The 19,723-nt window shown below is 42.9% G+C and overlaps 1 protein-coding gene across 2 annotated transcripts in view; it reads left to right on the top strand.

Moving 5' to 3' along the window:
* Positions 1-19,723, top strand: part of KMO (kynurenine 3-monooxygenase) — a 572,599-nt gene that overhangs the window by 117,245 nt on the left and 435,631 nt on the right. For both annotated transcript variants that reach the window (XM_069234506.1, XM_069234507.1), the window contains exon 2: positions 18,057-18,126. In XM_069234506.1, the coding sequence (XP_069090607.1) occupies positions 18,057-18,126 (70 nt within the window). The remainder of the gene's footprint in view (positions 1-18,056; positions 18,127-19,723) is intronic.

The following is a 19,723-nucleotide window of genomic DNA, read 5'->3' as shown; positions in this document are numbered from 1 at the left end:
AGTAGAGCACTCTGGGCACCAAGCCCCCTCCAGAACCAGTGGAGAGATACATCCACTACCTCAGTCCTTGGCAGGATGAAGCACTGTGGACACCAAGCTCCCTCCAGAACCCGTGGAGAGATACATCCACTACCTCAGTCTATGGCAGGATGAAGCACTCTGGGCACAAATCCCCCTCCAGAATCAGTGGAGAAAGGCATCCACTCCTCAGTCCTTGGCAGGATGAAGCACTCTGGGCACCAAGCCCCCTCCATAACCAGTGGAGATATACATCCACTACCTCAAGTCCTTGGCAGGATGAAGCACTCTGGGCACCAAGCCCCCTCCAGAACCAGTAGAGAAAGGCACCCACTACCTCAGTCCTTGGCCGGATGAAGCACTCTGGGCACCAAGCCCCCTCCAGAACCAGTGGAGAAAGGTATCCACTTGAGAGACTGTGGCTTTGCACTCCCCAGGATAAAGCAGCGGGCAAACCACCTACTTGAGAGACTTGAGAGACTGTAGCTTTGCACTCCCCAGGATAAAGCAGTGGACAAACCACCCACTGGAGAGACTGTGGCTTTGCACTCCCCAGGATAAAGCAGTGGGCAAACCACCCTCTGGAGAGACTTGAGAGACTGTGGCTTTGCACTCTCCAGGATAAAGCAGTGGGCAAACCACCCACTGGAGAGACTTGGGAGACTGTGGCTATGCACTCCCCAGGATAAAGCAGTGAGCAAACCACCCACTGGAGAGACTTGAGAGACTGTGGCTTTGCACTCCCCCGGATACAGCAATGGGCATGGAGCACCCTCGTGCAGCAGTGGCGTTGTGCGTTCATCTGGCTGAGGTGCCCACCCTCCCCCTGAGGTGCCTGTTTCATTTTGAGCTGATTCCCCTGCAGTGTTCTCTCCATTTCCAGTCAGGTATCATGTGTGGGCTTCGCCTAAGCATTTTGGGCCCAGTGGTCCACGGACAATGATTGGTGCACTATCCGGACTTTTGTAGTTGGTGTACATAATTGCGTTTACTGGATGTTTAACTTTGATAATGAGATTTCACATGATTACATTAGTTCAAATCAATTCCTTTTGTACTTGCGTTCTTCCAGGAGGTGTGGGGGGTGTATGTGTACTGTTGCTGCATGGATTTGTGTGTATGGTGTTGTGGGTAGGGGTGGGGGTGTTGCATGTTGCGTATGTGTGTCACTCTCTTTTCCCTCCCCCTCCCCTGTGTTTTAGGTGCAGTACTCACCGTGGTCATCGCTGCCATCGTTGGTGCTCCTGTAGAAGAGAAGGAAAACCATCAGCAGCAGTATCTGCAATTAGAGCTCCAATGCGGCCTGGTTCCTCGTGGGGTGTGGAGAGGTGAGTGTTTTCCCTTCTATGTACTTTTTCTGCTGTGTTTTTGTTCGCGTTGGTTCCGCCCCAGAAAAGGCGGCGGATAGGCATCTTGTGATAGGGTGGGCGGTACATTGTCTTCCGCCTCTCTGTTGGCGGGGTCCCCCACGCTGTTTGTTTCTACCGCCGTGGCGGTCGAAGTGTTAAAGTGGCTGTCTATGTTGGCGGTTTCCGCCAAGGTCGTGATCCCATTTTTTTTCCACCAGAATGTTTGCGGTATTACCGCCACTTTAACATTGACCGCCAGGGTTGTTATGAGGGCCATAATGTTTTAACTCAATAATACTAAAAGGAGAAAATATATTAAATACTATGCATCCAATTGTAAATGTTTAAAGTAGGGGTTTGCGCCTTAAGGTAACTATACTCTCGCCCTTGTCATGCACCGTTTTTTCATCATTAATGTGACTTCTAATGCTTCATTGATAATTTTTAATAATGACATTATAAAAGTTGTCATGAATGCTGTAATATCTGAGGCAATAAGCAGTGCATGGCGAGGGCAAGAGTTATAGTTACCATAGGGAGCGAGTTATAGTTACTTGAAATAACTCCAACTTTAACTGTTGAATTTCTAAGGCTTTATATGAGTAAATTCAGAACATAACTATGACGTCCCTGTAACCTTTGGTTTTTTAAGTGAATTTCTTAGTTTTTTTAATTGTATTTCCTAACTATAACAGCCCTGTAACCTTTGTTTCTATCAGTGAATTTCTATAGTTTTTTTAATGTAAAGTAATATAAATTACTATACATTAATCCAACTATCCCTGTGCATGGCTTTTGGCCACAGGGCACGGCCTGCTCCCTAAAACCACCCAACTGCGCACAGCTGTGCATGCCCAAACTTGTCCTCAAGACCTGGTCTGTGGCCAGGCCCTTTTTCCAACCCCCTATAACCAACAAACCCTGCACTTCCTTTGGCTGTACATGGCGGGGTTTGGACGCAGAACCTGGTGTGCAACCAGACCCTGCAGCCAACCCCCTATAACCACCCAACCCCCGCCATGCACGGCCGAAAGATCTGTCTCTCCGGTGTGAGAGGGTGTCTCTGAGTGTGAGAGTGTCTATCTGGGTGTGAGGGACTGAGTGGTTCTGTGAGTAGGTGCATTAGTGTCTGAGTGGGTGTTTGAGTGGGTCTACACCAATCTACACAGTGTTTGGCACCTTAGCGTATGTGTTACCAACAATTACCAATTACAAATCACCACCACTAGGTGGCATGTAAATACCTTGTTATTATTATCTGACCGACCTATGACAGAGAGACAAAACACCATCAATAATGCAGTTTTCATGTGTCACAGCTCAGAGTCAAGCCTCTGACAAGGGGAGTAAAAATGCCATTGTTGTTGCGCTCACATATAACCATGGGTGTACATGCATCAAACAAAGTGAAACCTTAAACATATAGTAGCATCCACCGCAAAAAGCATGTGTGACACAACAATGAGAAACCAATATCTCATCTCATTTGGGTATCAATAGTGTCCCTTCGAGTGAAGGCAGTGCAAACTCTATATAGCATGCTATGAAAGACAAATAAACAGCCATTAGTGTTGAAAATGGGGGCTCTTTATGTTGGGAGTGCCCGAGATGGCTCTTAACAGTTCTGAAAACAGTAATACTCACAGGAACTTGGAGTGGCATCCAGCGGTCAACCTACACATGCTCTGCTTCCTCTGGAGTGAAACAGGCTGGGAGGCTGCTGATTAAGGGGCATATTTATACTTCGTTTGCGCCGGAATTGCGTCGGTTTTTTTGACGCAATTTCGACGCAAAACTAACTCCATATTTATACTTTGGCGTTAGACGCGTCTAGCGCCAAAGTCCATGGAGTTTGGATAATTTTTTAGCGTGGACACCTACTTTGCGTTAATTGTATGCAAGGTAGGCGTTCCCGTCTAAAAAATCGACTCCGAGGCATGTGCGTCGGATTTATACTCCCGGGCAAAATTCACGCCCGGGAGTGGGCGGGTCAAAAAAAATGACGTACGGCCGCTTTTGTGCCATTTTTTAGCGCCTGCAAAAGGCAGGCGTTAAGGGACCTGTGGGCTCTGAAGGAGCCCAGAGGTGCCCTCCCATGCCCCCAGGAACACCCCCTGTCACCCTTGCCCACCCCAGGAGGACACCCAAGGCTGGAGGGACCCATCCCAGGACATTAAGGTAAGTTCAGGTAAGTTTTTTTTTTTTTTTTTTTGTGGCATAGGGGGGCCTGATTTGTGCCCCCCTACATGCCACTATGCCCAATGACCATGCCCAGGGGACAGAAGTCCCCTGGGCATGGCCATTGGGCAAGGGGGCATGACTCCTGTCTTTGCTAAGACAGGAGTCATTTCTATGGGGGTTGGGAGTGAACACAAATGGCGCAAATCGGGTTGAGGCGAAAAAATTGCCTCAATCTGACTTGCCCCATTTCTTGACGCCCAAGCCCCATATCCCCCTACGCCGGCGCTGCCTGGTGTACGTCGTTTTTTTTAACGCACACCAGACGGCGCCGGCGGCTAACGCCGGCTAACGTCATTCAATAAATACGGCGCCCGCATGGTGCTTCAGAATGGCGTTAGCCGGCGTTAGATTTTTTTGACGCAAAACTGCATTAGCGCAGTTTTGCGTCAAAAAGTATAAATATGGGCCTAAGTGTTTAATTGTAGAGCTGAGGGCGGCCAATTGACTACATCTGTAGCAGCCAGTGTGTGTCAGGCCAGGGAGGGAGTGTGTCCGAGATCAGAAGCTCAGAAAATCGCAGCTGCCATGTTGGAAGTATGAGACAGTCTAAAACAAGGGGAGTTGGAGCAGAGTAAGCCACACAATGTATTGCTGGCAAAACTTAACCAAACCTAAAGTCTTGATGGGAAGAGTCCCACTGCAAAACAGGCAAAGAAACTCGAACCCTTCAAAAAAGGAGGAATGAGCAGTCCTTGCGTTTCCTCCTTGGGTTTTCCTCTGCTTTCCCTCTGGATGTATGGGTTTCCCACCATTAGACTCAGGTGCTTGTGGTGGCCATTGGACAAAGAAAATAATATTTGTCCAAACAAAAGAAAAAAAAACAAGATGCTGGTGTGGTTTCTTAGTGCTTAGTACTTGGGGTGCAGTAGTGATCACTGAGTGCTCAGGGGTCTCATGCTTTGGTTTAGTGCACATTTTTATAACCTTCCCCTGTGCTACTGTCTCTCTCCCATGCATCCCTCCCTCCACCATCTTAAATAAATACCTGCTGGAGTAAGCACTTGCCTGAGACCACAGCCCTCCAGGACCATGATTAGGAAAGCCTCTGCATCCACCTGTCCCTGGGGATCACCAGACCTATTCACAGTCTGTTCCTCACGTGTTGCCATTTTCTTCCACTGCTCATGATCCTCTCGGTGTCTCCCTCACCTCCATCCTTCTTCTCCTTGCTTCTGATCAGATCTTCAGGATCCACGTGCTCCGAATACTCCTGAGTTCCGGTTGTCCCCAAGCACTGCTCCCCTGCCTTCTAATTCCTGGCATCCAGCGACAGTATTGTGGGTAGTCCATCTTTTATGTTGCCTGCCCATGTTGCTGGATATTCGCTATGGCATGTTGGAGGAGGTCAGCGTGAACGGCCCTGTACTACACTGCTCCTCCATTGGGAATGGACGATTGGGCCATTCTTGAACAGGACACTGGGATAAGTAATCTGCATTAACCTGTAAGGGTTCAGGGACATGGAACTCCTGAAATGAAAAAGACTGTATGGCCAAGGACCACAGAAGCACTTTCTGGTTTGTGTAGTTATGATGGGTTAACCACTGAAGAGGAGCATGATCAGTTAACAGAATGAACGTACCCCCTAACAAATAGTATTGTAATGCTTCCATTGCCCACTTGATGGCTAGACACTCTTTTTCTATGGTAGAATAGTACTTTTCCCTGGAAAAAAGCCTGTGGCTGAGATATAGGACTATATTCAGCTCCTCCTGTGAGTCTGGTTGGAATATCACCACCCCGAGTCCACGATCTAATGCATCTGTCTATAGCACAAATGTTTTGTTAAAATCACGAAACATGAAGATGGGAGCATGAAATAGAGTAGTATTAAAGTAACAAAACTGTGGTCATGTTCATCTGTCGAGTGAAACTTTTTGTTGGGATGTTTGTGGATTAAGAAGTCTGTAAAGGAGATGGCTCTATCCAAAGATCGAGGAATGAAACAATGGTAGTATCCTATCAGTCCTAAAAAAGAGCATATGTCCTTCTTGGTTGTAGGTCGAGGTATTTTCTTGGGGATCACCAGACCTTTTTGCAGTTGTTCCTCATGTGCCTCCACCTTCTTCCACTGCTCACTGCCTTTCGACCTTCTCCTTTGCCTCTGTCCTTTTCCTTGCTTCTAGTCAGCTTTCCAGGATTCATGTGCTCTGAATCCTCCTGTGTTCTGGTGGTCCCCATGCGCTGCCTCCACGGCCTCCCAACTCCTGGTGTCTGACGATGGTACGATGGGTAGTACATCTTTTATGTTGCCTGCACACGTTGCAACGTTGTTGTCTGCGTCTTCTCAGCATTTTGACGGGCTGGATATTTGCTGTGGCCATGTTGGAGGTGGTCAGCATCACCATCGCTGTACTACACATACATTGTAAAAAAGCCAGTAAAAGAATGTGCACACACTACCTTACTGAAGGTCATTCACCTGACAATTTAGGCAGGACAATACTAGAGAAACACCAACATATGAGTAAGAATAATTCATTCAAAAAGGAACAAAAATTGATTTTTCTGCTGTCCACACACAGAGATGGCCCGAATGATCACATTCCATGGAGTGAATTGGACCATTAACAATTTCCACAGCCAGTCTAGTGGCCCCTACATTTCTAGCTTAAATGTGTTATGGCCCTAACCAGGGGGCGTAATCCTTTTGTATTTTGTGTCTTCTCTGAATTTTTGACATTATCATGATAAATGATCACATTCAGATCCAAAAGGGCTTCTATTACAGGACACTTGGTGTATGTCTATCACATTAACCTTTATTGTGTGTGAAATGGTTATTCTTACACTTAGCACCTTTTATCTAGTATCTTTGAATGGGTTTGCCATTCCAAGATGGCGGCCATTACCCATTTTATTCCCTCTTCTCCTCTTTTTTTTGGAAGGTTTCGACCTTTCCTGCCCGTTTTACTTGTGGGACATTATGTTTGGTTACATTTTGCCAGCAATACGTTGTATGGCTCACTCTGCCCACTTCCCCTTGTTTTAGATATTTTTCAGGCTGCCTTGTGCTTCTAACATGGTGCCCTTGATCTTCTGAACTTCTGATCTCAGACATGCTCCAGCCCCAGCCTGACACACAGCAGCTGCTGCATGTGCAGTAAATTGGCTGCCCTCAACCCTACCCTTGAACGGTAGCCTACCAGCCCTTTTTCTTTACTTCTGAAGAAGCAGAGTGTGAGTAGGTTGTTCGCTGGATGCCTCTCCTTCATTCCTGTGAGTATTACTGTTTTCAGAACTGTCTTGGGCGCTCCCACTGTGAAGAGCCCATCTTATCATCACTAATGGGCATTTATTTGTCTTTCATAGCACACCTAATAGCGTTTGCACTGCCTTCACTCGAGGGGACCGTATTGATACCCAAATGGGTTAAGTTAACCCTTCTTAATGCAGTGTGTGTAATCTGTGCTTTATGGTTTCCTATTGTTCTGTCATGTGTGCTTTTTGTGGTGGGTGCTACTATATGTTTAAGGCTTCACGTTGTTTGATGTCTGTACACCTGTTGTGAGTGCAACGATGAAAGGAGTTCTACGCTGCTTGTCAGAGGCTTGACTCTGAGCTGTGATACATGCAAACTGCATTATTGATGGTGTTTTGTCTCTCTGACATAGGTTGCTTCCATAATAAGAAGAAGGTATTAACCTTCCATCAAGTTGTGTTGGTTTGTGATTGGTAACTATTCAAAACACATAGATGCCAACCACTTTATAGATTAGAACAATTGGTCCTGAAGAATTGCCATGGTCAGTATTGACTTCGAACTGCAAGAAACATGTTGATCCACTGAACTAACTGAGATCATTGCCTCTCTCGATAGTGACCATTCTTTTAATTAGGCAGTTGGAATTCTCTATAGAAATCCCTCATAGCCTATTCTATCCAGCACATTTCTTCACACTCACAACTTTGTATCTCCAATCTACACCATTAGCCCCACAGCCTTACTTCACATACGACATTTTACATAAAAGATATTTCAATCAATCAATCAACGATTTGTAAAGTGTGGTTAATCACCCATAGGGTCTCAAGGCACTGATTGTAGGCCTGCTGCTCAGTCTAAGAGCCAGCTCTGATGTCCTTCCGGAACTGCTTCAGTGATGTGGCCTGCCTGCGCTTGAGGAGAAGTGTGTTCCATGTCCAGGCTTCTAAGTAGGAGAAGAGTCTTTCTCCTGCTGTACTTTGTGGATCACGGGGACCGCTGCCAGGGCAAGCTTGGAAGATCTAAGACATCTGTTGGGTACTTAGAAGGTGAAGCGTGGTTGAGGTATGCTGGTCCCGTGTTGTGCAGTGCCATGAAGTGGATCAGGAGTTTGTATGCGCTTATTGACTGGAAGCCGGTTCTCAATCAAAAACTTGCAATTATTAAATGTAATAAGGCAACCAAATGTTACCCTATGGGACAGCTAGGCATCACGGTAGTGAAAAACAAATATAGAAGTATTTCACTACTGGGACATGTAAAACTTAAAAGTACACACCCAACCTTTTAATAACAATTCACCCTGTCCTTTGGTCTACCTTGGGCCTACGTTAGGGCTGACTTATATGCAATAAAAGAGGAGTTTAAGGCTTGGCAAGGGGCTTATATTGGCAAGTCAAACTGGCAATTTAGAACTACATTCAGGCTGCAGTCGCAGGCCTGGGACATGTTTTAAGGGGCTACTAAAGTGGGCGGCACAACAAGTGTTGCAGGACTACTAATAGCATTTAAATTACAGGCCCTGTGTATATGGTACACTACTCTACAAGGGACATATCAGTACATTAAATATACCAAATCAGGTATACACCAATTTACCATGTTTAGGGAATTGAGAACTAACACTTTAGCACCAGTTAGCATGACAAAGTGCATAGAGTCCTAAGACCAACTGTTGGACCTGGCCCTTTTTGCAGGGTCATCCCCAAACTGTTTTCCTCCTTCCTCCTATTTTTTCTGACCAGTTGTATTGGCTTTAGGAGTCTAGGCACTTTACCACTGCTAACCACTGCTAACCACTGCTAACCACTGCTAAAGTGCATATGCTCTCTGTGTAAATTGTATTGGTAATTGGTTTATCCATGATAGGCATATTTGATTTACTAGTAACTCCCTACTAAAGTGCACAAGAGCTGCCCAGGGCCTGTAAATCAAATGCCGCTAGTGGGGCTGCAGCACTAATTGTGCCATCCACATGAGTAGCCCTCTAAACATGGCTCAGACCTGCCACTGCAGTGTCTGTGTGTGCAGTTTTAAACTGCCAATTCGACCGGGCAAGTGTACACACTTGTGAGGCCCAAACCTACTATTTTAATACATACAAGGCACCCTTAAGGTAGGCCCCAGGTAGCCGCATGGGCAGGGTGCAGCATATGTTAAAGGTGGGACATTACTGGTGTGTTTACATGTCCTAACAGTGAAATACTACAAAATTCAGTTTTCGCTGTTGCAAGGCCTATCTCTCCCATAGGTTAACATGGGGCTGCCTTTAAATATCTTTGAAGTGCAGTTTCCCTTTAGATGCATATAGAGATTGGAGTTTGCGGTCTCTGAACTCACAATTTAAAAATACATCTTTTGCTAAAGTTGGTTTTTAGATTGTCAGTTTGAAAATGCCACTTTTAGAAAGTGAACCTTTTCTTGCTTAAACCATTCTGTGACTCTGCCTGTTTGTGTATTCCTTGTCTGGGTCAAACTGGCCGTTGTGCTATTTGTGTATCTCCACTGGACAGTGACACAAAGGGAGCTGTGTTATGGTCTGCATATCCTGATGGGTCATCTGGGCTAGACTGGAGGGAGGAGTGGTCACTTACACCTGAATGGCCTGTGCCTGCCCTCACACAATGCAGTCTCCAACCCCCAGTGTGTGTCTGGATCCAGATCTGGGCAATGCGGGATCTTGTGAACAAGAGAGACTTTCATTTGAAGTTTGACTAGTTCAAAGGCAGAAAGGGGCATAAGTAGTGGACCCAAAAACCCAGATTTTCCGATTACTTCTGGAACCAAGAGGAACCTCTGCAAGGGAGAAGAGCTGAAAAGCTGAGGAGAAGTGCTGCCCCTGCCTGTGACTGCGCTTTGTTGGGCTATATTGCAATTGCTGTTTCTTCCTTCTGAAAGGGGACAAAGACTGGACTTTGTGGCACAATCCTGCTTGATAAGTTTCTCCCAGGGCTTGGACTGAGCTTGTCTCCTGTTTTGAAGTCTCAGGACCATCAAAGACTTTCTCTGCCAGCACCTGTACTCTCTGTTGAGACTCCTGTCCTGCCAAGCGGTGCCCTATCCAGTCCCTGGGTCCTTGAAAGGTGAAGCTGGTAGAACAAGCACTGAAATCCGTGCACAGGAAGCTGTGCCAGAAAAATTCTGATGCCCCACCTGCAACGTGGCTGTTAAAAGAGACGCACCATCTGCCTTACCGACGCACCACCTGCATTGCGGCGGGGGAAACGTCGCAACACCCACTTGCGGTTGCAAAAAGCAACGCAAACCCCACATAGCGTGGTTTTCTATCAACGTGCGCCTGATTTCACAAGCATGATCGTTTGGCACCAAAACCATTCTGAACCTGCGCAGATCTGAGGTGCCACATACAGAAGTCGGTGCATAGCTCTCTTGCTGGAGAGAGAAAAGACGCATCACCTACCCAACTGGAGAAGAAACAATGCACTGCCTCACTTGCGAGTAAGGAATCAATGCATTGCTGACTTTTTTGACACACTCTCACCCGTGCTGCTTTATTTTTTAAACAAACCAGGTACTTTGTGTAACATCAACATTTCCATTGTTTTCTATGGAGTAAGAATCTATTCTTTTGAAAGTTCATATCTTGACTTGTGTGTGTTGGACTTTTGTCAATTTGGTCTTGTTTTATTTAGATAAATATTGGCTATTGTTCTAAACTGGTGTGGTGTCCATTTTGTAGAGTTTTCACTGTATTACTGTGTGTGTTGTTACAAATACTTTACACATTGCCTGTGAGTTAAGCCTGACTGCTTGTGCCAAGCTACCAAGGGGGTGAGCAGGGGTTATCTTAAGTGAGTATCACTCTTGCCCTGACTAGAATGATGGTCCCTCCAGAGTGCAAACAAACTGCCAGCCAGAGACTCCAATTCTAACACCAACAAAAACATATTTCAGCAAACCTTGAGGGAAAAATACAAAATATTTGGGGGCCACCAAACATTTTGACCCCCATAAGGCTGACAGGTCTAACAGGCACCGTTAATAAATATGTACTATTTTTATATCTTATTCTTAACATCAATAATAATTTATTTATATTTGTAACTGTTTTATTTAGTGTTGTAAGAGCTATTGGCTCTAACAGGATTGTGGACAATTCCAATCCACAGGCCTCTCCGGAGGTGCCCGTACAGGAAAATGGCCAGGGGAGTATGGTCCGGTCTACCTGGGACATCAAAAAGTGCAATGAAGCCATCATTTATTTTTAGATTGCCCCATTTCTCAAGGTCAAAGGAATGTAATAGGGAAATCACTTTTTTCTCATGCGTCTAAGGCAGTCTTGGGTAGAAGGACAGTAGGAGTAATAAATAGATAATATGATAGGTCCATAATGACTCTCGCACTCAGTCTGGCTCAGGCATGGGCAGTGCACAAAGTGGTATCTATGGAGGCCACATGCACTAATCATTATGATTTGATCAAGAATTGGGGTGGGAAATGACAAACTAAGGTTTGCAATAGGAAGGTGATATATGGTGACATTGCAAATACACAATGGCAGGGCAGTCGGAGAGAAAGCATTTCTTGGCACTCATAATAATGTAAAGTAAATAAGTATGTTTGGACTGCTTTTTGTTTAGAAAGTGGAAAGTTGTGGCCTTTCAATAATTTTCCATAGTTTCGAGTGAGTTGGAAAGTAAGTTGTGAATGAAGGTTACTAGTGCAAGAGGAGCCTCTGTGGAACCGTGTGAAGTAGAACTTATCTTTACTGTTTTGTGTATTATTGTAGATTTCTTCAGTCAAGTTATGTGTGGTAAGTGGTACTGTATTAGTAACTCATATGGAGAATGGTATGTGTTTGTTAGCATAGTGTGGCTCACATTTACAAACATTTTGCACTGGGATTGTGTCACAAAAGTGAGACAAAACTGCTGTTTTAAGAAAAAAAATTGCTTTGTAGTGCAAAACAAGTTTTGCACTGGAAAGTTGCCTGAAAGTAACTCAAAGTAGTGCAAAGCACTGCTATGATTTTCTCTCAGTCAAGAAGGCATTACATGGGTGGTACATAGGCATTCCCATGCAACCACCCATGAATTGTCGTTCAAGGGCCTATCTACAAAATAGTAGACAGGGTTTTGAGCAAACAAAATAATGTTTTGAAGCAGGGATTGGTTTGTTTTGATTTGAGCAGAATTTATAGAGTGCAACAAACAACTGTAGGTGTCAAGGGGCTATAGTCTCAGTGAGCCTCTTGGCAAAGAAGCTGGAGAGAAAAAAGAAATGCTTTTATTTCTCATAACGTTTCCCACTTTGTATGTGTGCTACCTGCCCTTCCAGTACAAAACCTTGGCTTGACATCACACACACACCCTTGCACTATGATGCAAAGGTGTGTGTAGTGCTCGCAGCCTGATTGTGTGCCGGCTGTGCCATAAAAGTGATGCAACACCGACAGAAAACCTTAGTAAATCTTCCCCTGTATTTCTACATCTGATGAGACTTGGAGATAAGGGGCGGAGTCATATTTACATTCGTGAATTACTACTGAATTAAAGAAACAGTGTTAAGCCGAGCCCCACACATTGCCAACCACTGTTAATACAACTCATTCCCATAAACAATAATGGAGATGGGGACTTAAAAAAAAAAACATTGGAAATAAATGCTAATTAAATTAAATTATTTAAAAAGGTTTAAAATATAAATATAAATTCTTTAAAAAAATAAAACATGTATTATTTAAATATAAATTATTTAACACATTTTTTGTATTACCTTTCCATTACTTATACATAAAAATATAATGATTTTAATTCATTTCACATAGCACTTTTAATAATTATTTACCCATGATTAAAAGATATTTTTTACTTTCTGTGGGTATTTACTTGTACATTTTAAACTTCATACCAATAATTTAAATTGATTATGTTTCAGCTACGTAAAGACTTAATTCAAAGTTGAGTTTATAATGCTATGCTATTGTTCTTATTTTGTTCTACATTCAAAAGAAACATATGCGATTTACAATAATATTTATTATAACATATTTTTACTATTTTTTTATAATGTTCGATAAATCTTTTTCATTTCCCCAGTACATTAACATCGTAAGGTCTCCACCCCAGCAGAAGTACAGGGAAAAGTTTAAAAAAAAGTTTATTAACTGAACAAATTAGTAAAAATATTTTTATGTTACATATTGATGTCAATTTATTGTATATATTTATTTTAAATGTAGACCACAATAATAGGTTCTTCTGCACAAATGAATTAATTTTGTTTTATATAATTATTTAATTTAGATATAATAATTTCAATAAACAAAATCTGAAATTTAAAATAAAAAAAACTCCCACTGAAAGTAAACAAAAACATTTGCATTATGCATTAGTGACTATTAAAAGTGCTGAATGTAATTAGTTAAAAGTAATGTAATTATATGTTAATAAAAGTAATGCAAAATACATTTATGAAGTGTAGCAAGGTTGTTAAACATTTTTATAATAATAAATATGTATTATTATTAGATATTTTTAACACAAAATTATATTTATATATATGTTTAAATAATTTCATGTAACAATACTTCCTAGTGGATTTTATTTTAGATCCCTACCGCCTCTATTTTCCATGGGAGGTTGTTACAGTACCAGTGGTTGGCCATGTGTGGTGTTGACTTAGTACAGCTCTGAACTGGTGTCATGTATTACTGCTGTGTGACCCTTCTGTCACTCTAAAGGTGTAGTTTGTGAATAGCAATAGACTTACAATTTATGTCCCTCCCTACACTTCTCCCCAAACTTCTCTCTTTTTCTATAGATCACCCATTCCTCCATAAACCCCTCCAATGTATTAGAAAGTATGCTCCTTTTTTTCAGCCACTCAAACCTGTCCCCCTCACATTTACCACAAAGTTATAATATTACATGTGTGAGGATCTTCTCAAAGAAAAGCTAAAAGAGGTTGAGTGGAGGGTTACACTTATAGATTTTGTGAATAGCATTTTGTAGTACTTTAGTACTATTAGATGTACTGCAAACTGCAGTTTGTGAATAGGCCCCTACTTGTACCATTTGCTGATATTTCAAAAGAGCACAATCTTGCAGAATGAAATAATTCAAAGAGAACCAGGCACCTTTCTGTTAATTGTTTTGCTAAGAGTTTCCAAAACAAATAATATTATCTTATAAAAGTTTAGCACACAGAGTGACAGTCAGACACTCTGAGAATTGTATCTCTCTCCCAAATGAAGGCTACCAGGACAGGTGCATTTAGCCTTCGCTCCTCAAAGGCTACATGCAGCTGCCAGCTCGCCTCATGAGATGAGACTAAAAGACTCTAGGACTTCATTGGATGTAAGATTTGTTGTTCAAACAGGTATGCATGCGTGCACCATCCCTGAAACTCAAATTGGGGTTTATTTTCTGCTGTGCTACAATTAAATTACTTCCTAGAAGAAGCAGAATGAGTGTAGAATACCTATTGACTTATTTCAGCAAGAAGGTGGAATTTGTTTCTCTTATTCACAAATTTGTTGAACGTATGAGCTGCCACTTTATCTGTAGTCATTGTGCTTACAATTCATATTGTGTACCCTGGAAAAGTATTCTGATTTTGAATAAATATTTTAAATGTATCCCTCATATTCTAGTGTTCTCAAGTCTGTAGTTGTTTAATGAAAGAGGGAATGGGACTCCACTAATTATCCTTCTAAGGTCTCAGAGTATTGATGGTTACCTGAAACACATCTTGCTCAAATATTGGTCAGTGGGTTGTGGAATAGTTGCAGTAGAACACGTTTTCTGATTCGGGTTGGTACATTGACTAAATCCCAAGGATGAGAGTGTCTCCCTGGTGCATAGAATGTTCAGACTCTATGTTCCATGAAAGATGTAGTTTTGTAACTTTGAGCATGGTTATTACAGTTGCTTGACAGTGATGGTATGGCAACCCCTCACTGTGTATGGCTCATTGTAACCTATTGGTAGATTATTTCACCACAGGTTTCCGGCGCGTCAGCCCAGTGGAAACTGTGTGGCGGGCCAATGTTGTTGCATTTAGGATGCCCCCAACACCCTCAGAATGCATACTGTCTGCTATAGCAGACAGTGCGCATTCCGAGGGTGATTGGCAGGGGTCTTTTCATGGTGGGATCCTCGCCATTAAAAGTCTGGCAGAAACTGGACTCGTGATCAGCGCAGTGGCACTGAACTCAGTGCCGCCATAGCTAACCATGACTCCAACTGCCGTCAGCCCGTCAGGAGCCATGGGGACAGCCCTCACAGCGGCATTGTCGGTCCTCCAGCCTCCAGTGTTGTAATGAGGCCCACAGTTCCTTGTGACATACCTGTCTCAGACATAAAGGAAGATGTTGTTGATGAAGAAGAGCGACAAACAAGCTGCTGACAAATTTTTGAAAGCAAAAACGTAACACAGGCCCATGCAGCTCCTGTGGTGCAGGGAGGCCCCATACCTGCACGTCTATCCCATTCACCCCAAGGCCTATTAATGTCTCAGGGGTCCCTCATCACATTCTGAAGGGGGCCTATCATTTTGCATTTGCCACTGGTTGAAAGAGGCGCAGCCAATGGCGTTGATGAAAGCACAGGCATTACTGTTTGGATAAGTAAAGTGGTAGTAGTATGGGCTACCATGGAAGTGGTAGTAGTATGGGCTACCATGGTTGATACATTTGTTTAAAAAAATGCAGTTACATTAACTGCAGAAACTAAAAAAGAAACAACTGTAAATACTGCTTTTGCAAATGATATCTTTTGTCAATAGAGCAAGCTTGTTTCATCTAGAATGGAGAGCTATGTTTGTTATCCCTTCCTGCTGAGATGTGGACTACACTCTTAGGCCCATATTTATACTTTTTGTGCGCCGCATTTGAGTAATTTTTTGACGCAAAAGTTGCGCAAACTTGCAAAATACACTTGTTTTTTGTAAGTTTGCAATGTTTTTGCATCAAAAAGCGGCACAAATGCAGCTCTAAAAAAGTATAAATAAGGGCCTTCATTTTCTTTATTGTTCCATTGAAAAGTCTTTGGGAGCACCAAAGGTTATTAAAGCCCGCTAACAGAATGCGGCAAAAATACAAGTGCAAAGAAGACAACATACACAGTAAGCACCAAAGCAAGGAAATCCACAGTCATAGGACTGTTCTACACATGTACATATTTAGAGTGTAGCAAAGTGTTAATCTTTTGCTTTTCCTGAGGTATAGCCTTGTAAACTTGGTACTACACTACTAATGAGAAATGTACAGTACCCAGATGTTCTTCCATCATTGTGAAGTTACAGACAGTAGAGGCCGATTTACTGATATTTGTGGTTTGACATTTTGGGAAGGGCCACATCGCTTTTGCCCAGTGATTGCATCTGTATTAATTTAATGTCCGTATTCCAAGCAACGCTAGGCCGTTCTGCTTTGTGCGCCATATGATGCAATGTCATTTAACGCTATGCGTCCAAAACACAAGTATATATTGGCCTTTCCAAATTACCCGAGACTGCTATAAACGAAAGCACTTTTCTACCAGCACATGGGGATGTCAATACTCGGTATATGTTTATAAAATTCACCATCTTGCTGGGAAGAACATCGTGCCATGATGCAATAAAGCTTGGATGTGATCTTCTGTTCTGCCCTCCTCCCTTCTCTGCAGCTGGAATTATCACAACGAAACCTCTTAACAACTCCAATTTCATATGGATGTATGACCAACATTTCTTGCTGATTTCAATCCTGATCTACAAAGCGTTTCACTAGTTCAGTTATTTCCTCACTTGTTGCTCAGTCTGTGCACGATGTCCATGTGTTTTTAACACAAAGGCCCATATTTAGACTTTTTTAGCGCCACATTTGCGCCACTTTTCGACGCAAAAGCGGCGCAAACTTACAAAATACAGTTGTATTTTGTAAGTTTGCACCGCTTTTGCATCAAAAAAATTACGCAAATACGGCGCTAAAAAAGTATAAATTTGGGCTAAGTTCTTTGGCCCATATTTATACTTTTTGACGCAAACCAGCGCTGGCGCTGGTTTGTGTCAAAAATGTTACCGCCGGCTAACGCCATTCCTACGCACCATGCGGGCACCTTATTTAAGGAATGACGTTAGCCGGCGCTGCGGACTGGTCAGAGTAAAAAAAAATGACTCAAACCATGCAGCGCCGGTGTAGGGGAAAATGGGGGTTGTGCGTCAAAAAATGGTGCAAGTCTGGTTTGAGGCAAAAATCAGGCCTCAAACCGGACTTGCGCCATTTTTTGACGCACGACCCCCATTGAAATGACTCGTGTCTTAGCAAAGACAGGAGTCATGCCCCCTTGCCCAATGGCCATGCCCAGGGGACTTCTGTCCCCTGGGCATGGTCATTGGACACAGTGGCATGTAGGGGGGCCCAAATTAGGCCCCCCATGCCACTTTTAAAAAATAAAAAATAAAATACTTACCTCAACCTACCTGTACTTACCTGGGATGGGTCCCCACATCCATGGGTGTCCTCCTGAGGTGCGCGAGGGTGACAGGGGTGTCCCTGGGGGCAGGGACCATGGAAGTGAGCCCACAGGTCCCTTAACGCCTGCCCTCACCCAGGCGTTAAAAAACGGCACACATCAGGCTGTGCGCCGTTTTTTAAGGCCCACCCACTCCTGTGCGTCAAAATGATGCAGGAGTATAAATATGCAGGAGTATAAATAAGGCGCACAGGCCTTAAAGTCATTTTTGGGGCGGGAACGCCTACCTTGCATGTCATTGACGCAAGGCAGTTTCCCGCATCCAAAAAACGATGCACACGGAGGAATTTTGATGTCCGCGGGCTCGGGTGTCAAAGTTTAAATATGGTGCACGGTTTGCGCCAAATGTGCATCAAAATTTTTGACGCACATTCGGCGCAAACAGAGTATAAATATGCCCCTTTATTCATTGAAATACATTATTATTTAAGTTGTCCTGGTGAATGCAGTGGCACAGCAAGCAGTAGGAAAACCGCTTTAGCTCTATAGCTGAAGGTGTATCTCCAAATCCTACTAAGTATACATGGGTTAGAAAGGTAAAACAAACCAAGACAGAGCGTGTGACTTTCGTTGTGTTGTTTTGAATTTATAATTTTGCAAGCAAATACGTTTTGTTTGAAGAGACCGTCTAGCAATAAGGAACATGCACTTCTTGTAAAACCACCCACTAAACTGCTTTGTAAGATTATTGGCCGTAGAGTTAACGATTATACAGTCTACAACCACATCAAATGCCACAGCATTAATTTGTTGTTGTTTCAGGTGGGGGCTTTAAATGCTTGCTTTTTTGCGAAGAAGGGCTTCAGCGTTGATCTTTTTGAAACAAGAGAAGGTAAGAATTTGTTGATTTATTAAAAAAGAAACACTGACAGAAAGGCAGCCTTGAAGTTAAAAATGTAAGAGCCCTTATGCAAATAAACATGTTTTATGTAATTTCACAGATTTATTAACTTTATTCGGATACAACATACATCCATAAAAGTAAGAAAAAGCACAATACAAAACATAATATGCATAGCAACAACTACAACAACTCTACAATAATAAAATATAAAACCATCAAAAATGCTTTAAAAAGAAAGGCATACCTGACAGTGCTGGATTAAATAGACATTGTACTACGCACTTTCACTGCTGCTTTTTAACCCCTTTGCTTCCAGGCCTTTTCCCCTCCTGTGCTGAGCCTTTTTTTGGCTATTTGGGGCAGTTCGAACTTAGGCCCTCATAGGTTTTTCTCCACATAAGCAACCCATCCCAAATTTGCGTCCTTTTTTTCCAACATCCTAGGGATTCTAGAGGTACCCAGACTTTGTGGGTTCCCCTGAAGGAGACCAAGAAATTCGCCAAAATAGAGCAAAACATTATTTTCTTCTTTTTTAATGGCAAAAAAAAGGGCTGCAGAAGAAGGCTTGTGTTTTTTTCCCTGAAAATGGCATCAACAAAGGGGTTGCGGTGCTAAAATCACCATCTTCCTAGCTTTCAGGAACAGGCAGACTTGAATTAGAAAACCCAATTTTTCAACACAATTAGGACATTTTACTGGGACTTACTCCATTTTTACTATTTTTGTGCTTTCAGCCTCTTTCCAGTTAGTGACAGAAATGGGTGTGAAACCAATGCTGGATCCCAGTAAGCTAAACATTTCTGAAATGTAGACAAAATTCTGAATTCATCAAGGGGTCATTTGTGTAGACCCTAGGGTGTTTTCTACAGAAAATAACAGCTGAAATAAATGTATATTGAAATTGAGGTGAAAAAACATCCATTTCTCTCCACTTTTTCCTGCAATGTCATATTTCTAAAAGCAATATACCGTTACGTCTGCTGGACTCTTCTGGTTGCGGGGATATACAGGGCTTGTAGGTTCATCAAGAACCCTAGGTACCCAGAGCCAATAAATGAGTTGCACCTTGCAGTGGGTTTTCATTCTATACTGGGTATACAGCAATTAATTTGCTGAAACATAAAAAGTGAAAAATAGGTAGCAAGTTAACTTTTCTATTTCTAAAATGGGCACAAGATAAGGTGTTGAGAAGCAGTGTTTTTTTGCACATCTCTGAATTCCGGGCTGCCCATACTAGCTTGGGAATTACAGGATATTTCTCAAATAGACGTCTTTTTTACACACTGTCTTACATTTAAAAGGAAAAAATGTAGAGAAAGACAAGGGGCAATAACACTTGTTTTGCTATTCTGTGTTCCCCCAAGTCTCCCGATAAAAGCGGTACCTCACTTGAGTGGGTAGGTCTAATGCTCGCAACAGGAAACACAACGTTGACACATCACATTTTTACATTGAAATCTTACATGTTTTTTGTAAACTGCCTAGTTGTGGATTTTGGCCTGTTGCTCAGCCGGCACCTAAGGAAACCTAGCAAACCTGAGCATTTTTTTAAATTAGGGGGAATCAAAGATGGGGTGACTTGTGG

The sequence above is a fragment of the Pleurodeles waltl genome, chromosome 5 (assembly GCF_031143425.1).
Source record: "Pleurodeles waltl isolate 20211129_DDA chromosome 5, aPleWal1.hap1.20221129, whole genome shotgun sequence".
NCBI lineage: Eukaryota > Metazoa > Chordata > Amphibia > Caudata > Salamandridae > Pleurodeles > Pleurodeles waltl.
The sequence above is the reverse complement of the archived record's forward strand: the minus strand, read 5'-3'. Positions and strand labels throughout refer to the sequence as shown.